We start from the raw sequence: 6061 nt of genomic DNA, 5'->3' as shown, positions 1-6061 counted from the left end.
TACTTTTAAACTGTTGCCATGGGTTGATTTTCCCAAGTGGGTTAAAGGTTTGAAATATTGCATAAAATACATTTGACTGAAATGCTTGTATTGAAACATTTTGCATTCTACCTACGATAAAACTCCCATGGACTTCTACATTAACTGTTCCCTCCTGGTGGAATGACCTGCCCAGCTCAATCCAAGCAGCTGAGTCCTTAATATTTTCAAGAAACGGCTGTTTCATATTCATTCGACCCTCTAACTCTAGCACTCTCTATTCTAATGCTACTTCTAATTTTATCTGCTTGTTTTTTTTAATTAAAAAACTTGACCCTCTAACTCTAGCACTCTCTATTCTATTTCTATTTTAACTACTTGTTTTATTTATAAAGAAAAAAGAGCCTCTAACACTAGCATTCTCTATTCTTTAATAAGTATCGGTTCAGGCACCGGAACCGTTTTAAAAGTATCGATTTGGCACCAGTATCGAAAAAAAAAAAAACGATACCAACCCTAAAAATAATTAAAAGTTCTCTCCTGAACTGCACCTTCACTTCAATTTTCAGTCTCTTTATTTTGCGCTGATATCTCTATGTCTTTCACATGACTTTAATACTCAAGATTTCACAAAATTATTCTTTCTAAATTGCCTACATGTCAAAATGTGTGCATTTATATATAAATAATATATATATACACATTACACAAACATATATTATGTAAACAAAAACTTTTATTTTGGATGAGATTAATCACAATTATTCGTTAGACAGCACTAATATTTTATCTAAATTACATGATTATTTACAAAAATATAAATTATTTATAAAGGTATACATATATTATATAGTTACATTTAAATAATTACAAATAAATATGTTATGATAAAACAAAGTAGCGACAAAACTCTTTAGCATAGGGAATTTCTCCCAGGTTCATCTCATGAGTGAAAGGCAGTGGGCTACAGTAAGTCCTGCTTGTGTGAATTTGATGGGAAAGGGCCTGATTGCTAAGAGCTTATTCTCTCTGAAGCATGATATAATAACAGCAAGAGACCCTGAATTCCTCACATCATCACAAAAACAGTTTCACATTAACACTGCCGTGCGCTTTCAAATTAACACTTGCCTGACATCCATTTAATGACCAACTCTGCTCTCCCCTCGGCTACTATTTACTACGCAGCACAACTACCTCCTGCTAACCGCTAACGAGAACATAAAGAACTCTCCATAAGGCCCTTCTCTGTTCTCTTTCTTCTTATGCCCTTTATATTTAGCCAGCATCTGTATGAAAAGATCAAACACATTTTGGATGACATGAGAGAGGACAAATGATAATAAGTCATCTTTAGTTGCCATAAACACATGTTGAGTTTATGAAAATCCAATCATAAGCACAATACAGTAACAACTTTTCAGCACTGGACAGGAACAAGACCCGATTCATAAGGGGCCACGGTGGGTATGGACGACTAGAAAAGCAAATTTAGCCTTGGTGCCTGCGACCAGCAAGTGGGCGAACAACAGCACTCCAGATTATTGTGACGCCGACAAAAGCGGTGCGAAAAGAGCACAGCATGGCCGGGTTTAATAGTTAAGTTCAATACAAGAGCCAGAGATTTAGTAATATAAATCACAACACAAGCACGACCGGGAGCACAACAGCAGAGCACAAAAGGCAGACTGGATCCTACAAGCCAATTTATCTTCAGAAATAGAAGGAGCCCATTGTCCATGTATCAAATGGCCTGTCCCAGCCCCCTGTGTCCCTCATGTTCAGTTCATCCAAAGTTAATGTAGCCTGAGTCTACACCACGCCGTGCTCGAACACTGCGCGCTCTGTTGAAGACCCAAAGCACACTGAAAATTAGCTGGCAGTGGCTTCTATCAAACTCACTTTAGCTTCTTGGGACAATCTAACGGCACCAATATCTGCTGGCAGAGGCGTATCTAGACATTTTTCACTGGGGTGGCCCATTTGGGGCGGAGACTCATCCAAGGGTGAAACAACAACAACAACAACAACAACAACAACACTTTAACTTGAAATGTTTTTTACACCCAACAAATTTATACTAACATAATATAATATAATGTCATGTAATATAAAAACACTTTGTCCTTGGACTTTCCTTCTAATAAAATATGTTAACAGTTTGCTTTTTGATTAACAGAAAAAGCTGCCATTTTTTTTCTTATGTTATTACTTATTTATTATAATGTTATTTATTATATTAAGTGTTGCTATGTAACTGTAAGTTCTGTTTAATAAAAAACATTAAAGAGAAGGGTCATAATATAATATATAATATAATATAATATAATATAATATAATATAATTTGTCCAACTTTCTAATGTCAGTGATGACATTGAAGATGTCAATGTCAACTCTTTTTTATAAAATCAGCTGTCAGGGTTTATTATTATTATTATTTGTTATTATTGTTATGTAATTTTAACTTGAATGTAATTTTCATTAAAATGGAGCAATATAATATAATATAAATAATTAAAAATACATAGTCTAAATAACAATACATTTTCACTATCATCATGATGGATGGCAGGCTATGCTTCATGAATCAGATTAAGATATTTTAGCTAAAAACTAGGAATTTTATCATTGATGTGTAAAATGAAAAAGCTTTCTCTTTTTACCTTTTTAAATATCTGCCATTAAAAAGCACTTGAAAAAACAAAGTGGGGTGCGAAGAGAACAAGGTCTTATCTCAGAATTAAAATGCACTGAATGCTACTTACTAGCAGCCTGCACTCTGGCTTTGCGGCTCAAGACCAGCCCAAAGAAGTTTTGGGCTATGCACTCATAATCTCCCTCATCAGATGAGCCGTCAGACTTGGTCTTCTGGAAGTGACCAATCAGAAGCGAGCCATTAGCAAACATGACATAGTTTTGGTCCTCCACTATCAGAGCTCCCTTGCGCCTCCACTGTGTGGTGATGGGTGGGATCCCCTCCACCTGACAGTGCAGCATCAGAGGTTGTTCCTGAACAGCAATAATGTCACTGGGCTCCAGAGTGAATGACAGCTCGCCCCCACATGTCATACCTAGTAGATAAAAACACACACACAAAAAATAGACAAAGATTAAAAACTGCACGGAACAAACAATACAAACGAAAGCCTTTACTCAGAGGACTTTGCTCAGAGTATTACAATTGAAAACAAAATTGAAACCAAAGGAATCAAATGCTGTATTGTGCTGCTGCTTATCTATTATCTATTATGAACACTGCTTGAGGAACAGATAGAGGAGGCAGGAACATTTCTGTTAATCTGTCAAGTGGGCACGATTATCTTCTGATGTCAATCCCAAAATGACCAAGTACCATATAAATCAATTGATCTGCCTGCCAGATATCATATATCAGTATAGTGAATGAGAAGAAATGGCTCAGTGCAATGAAACGGCAGTGAATGTGATTGATAGTCATACATTCTGCCTAGATCAGCAGTACACTGAAATCCTAAATGTCTTCTTGCTTTAAGTAATTCACTGGCAAATGCGTACATGTTTGTTTGTAAAGATACTATACTATTAAAAAAGACCTGTGAAATTTTTCCAACCATACAATTATTTCCCAAGCCACTTGTTGTATGTCGGGTCACAGGAATGCTGGAGCCTATCCCAGAGTCTCAAGCCGTAGGCAGGGAAACAATCTGGATGCATGTCCATTCCATCACAGTGTAAAACTTTTGTTTAGTGTAAATAAGAGAAAAAGAAAATGAGACCTTCTGGGACTATTCATTTTAATTTTTTCAACACCAACAGCAAAATAAACACCACCACAACTTTTGTTGACCTTTTGAAGCTAGTTAATTATTTCTGAGTTCAGCTACACTCAGCCCCTGCTTGGCTACTCACCAGCATATGTTCTGTTTTGGCTGGTAAATTACAGTAGCTTACACCTAGGCAACCAGCTTCTGCAGAAAGACCATGGTGGACCAACTTCACCAGCTGAAATTTGCCAAATCATCAGCTAGACGAGACCCATACCAGTGCTAAGCAACATAAAATCCCTGATATGAGCGAAATAATAAAACAAACTGGCGTGACGTTATTTGGAACTAAATGAGGCCAAAACAAATTTCTTTCGGAGATTGTTTTTGAGTTGGGTGGTGTCAGGATGCTAGCTAACAGAATACCACTGCTCTGGCATTTCAAACTTCTTTTTGTCCCTATAAGCGAGGGACTTAAATTAACTTTGCTGTAAGTATATCCAAAACTTAAGATGGTATTTTCAACAGGGGAGGTACAGTATGGACAGTAATGACAGCTGAAGTGACATGAAGGACATATGAAGAGAAATAAAAAAGAAGAGTGAAGAATTTTCTATTTAAATACATTTTCTTGTTATTTAACATCTTTATATGAAGTTTGCATTTGCAAAATAGGCTAAGGGTTAGTTCACCCAAAAATGAAAATTATGTCATTAATTACTCACCCTCATGTCGTCCCAAACTCGTAAGACCTTTGTTCATCTTCGGAACACAAATTAAGATATTTTTTATCAAATCTGAGAGCTCTTTGACCCTCTGTTGAAAGCAATGCAACTGCTATGTTCCCAGGTCCAGAAACGTAGCAAGGACATCAGTAAAATAGTCAATGTGACATCAGGGGTTCAACCGTAATTTTACGAAGCTACGAGAATACTTTTTGTGTGCAAAGAAAACAATAATAACATGATAATTTATTCAGCAATTCTTCTCCCCGAGTTACCGTCTTCTCGTATTTTGGAGAGCACACCAGAACGTAATTAAAGTAAAATCAGCGCTGTTTACATTCAGTAAACAGCGCGCGCGCATGCGAACCGTAAATAGCGCTGATTACGTTATGTTCTGGGGTACTCTCCAAATTGAAATTGTTGAATAAATTGTTATTATAGTTTTCTTTGCACACAAAAAGTATTCTCGTAGCTTCGTAAAATTATGGTTGAACCACTGATGTCACACATTGACTATTTTACCGATGTCTTTGCTACGTTTCTGGACCTGGGAACATTGCAGTTGCATTGCTGTCTATGCAGGGTCAGAGAGCTCTCAGATTTTATCAAAAATATCTTAATTTGTGTTCCGAAGATGAACGAAGGTCTTACAAGTTTGGAACGACATGAGGGTGAGTAATTAATAGGGGTGGAACGGTTCACAGAAAAAAATTGAACCGTACGGTTCTCCACACACAGTTCGGCATGCGCTAGGACCGCGATTCAACTTAAATCTGACAACGCATCTGTAATATGGTTTGCTATAAATAACACGTAAAACAAATAGGGTTCGGCTAATATACGTTTCTGTTGATGGATGCGCATTCTGGCTTCCCAATACATTACACAAACAGCGATGAAAAAAAAAAAACGTGGACAAACCATTCACTCTTGTTCAATGCGAATGCCGTATGCTGGAATGAGCATTTATTCCGTCATCACCCGGGTGCTGATAGCGCGCGCGCGCACAGGTGAGACCTAAATTCGTTTAAGCTTTGCCAGTTTAAACATTTAAGAGCCAGAGGATGTGAGCTCGCGCGCGCAGTGAGAAGGTTTGTGCGTGCGCTCATCCAAAGCGCGCAAACCCGCGTCTCAGAACGCGTGCAAATATCAAGCTCTCTCTGAAGTATTGTGTTTAACACCCTATAATGATAAAAATCCACCCAGTGATTTTTTTAAAATCTCTTTTAAAACCCCTAGACTGTTCGGAGATTCCTGGCAGAATGACGTAGTTCTGCACAGGCCCCTCCCACGATAGTTGATTGACACGGCCATCTTACCTTAGACCTGCCCTGAGTGAGCTGTCATCAGTCCGCCATTGTGTCGACTCGGGTGCAGGGAAGACAAGAATGTCTCAGATTAAGCAATTGAGCTGTTTTGTTGTTGGATCATTTACTCCTGACATCTAAGCCGCTGAAGACGCAGAGGATTAATGTTACTTTCGTTTTGAAGGGAATGCGCCGATCCCCGATCTGCCTAAATGCGTCTGTTTGCGCGAATCATTTATGATCCAGCTTCATCTACAGAAGAAGTGAGTATAAGGTTTTTTATGAATCTTTGCAAATCGCCTTTCC

At 37.9% G+C, this 6061-nt stretch overlaps 1 protein-coding gene across 1 annotated transcript in view; it reads right to left on the bottom strand.

Moving 5' to 3' along the window:
- igdcc3 (immunoglobulin superfamily, DCC subclass, member 3) overlaps positions 1–6061 on the bottom strand; it is an 89810-nt gene that overhangs the window by 74353 nt on the left and 9396 nt on the right. The window contains exon 2 of the mRNA XM_016463525.1: positions 2746–3051. Coding sequence (XP_016319011.1) covers positions 2746–3051 — 306 coding nt within the window. The remainder of the gene's footprint in view (positions 1–2745; positions 3052–6061) is intronic.

The sequence above is a fragment of the Sinocyclocheilus anshuiensis genome, unplaced genomic scaffold (genome assembly GCF_001515605.1).
Source record: "Sinocyclocheilus anshuiensis isolate Anshui unplaced genomic scaffold, SAMN03320099.WGS_v1.1 scaffold816, whole genome shotgun sequence".
Taxonomy (NCBI): domain Eukaryota; kingdom Metazoa; phylum Chordata; class Actinopteri; order Cypriniformes; family Cyprinidae; genus Sinocyclocheilus; species Sinocyclocheilus anshuiensis.
Note: the sequence above shows the minus strand (reverse complement) of the source record. Positions and strands in the feature narration are given on the sequence as shown.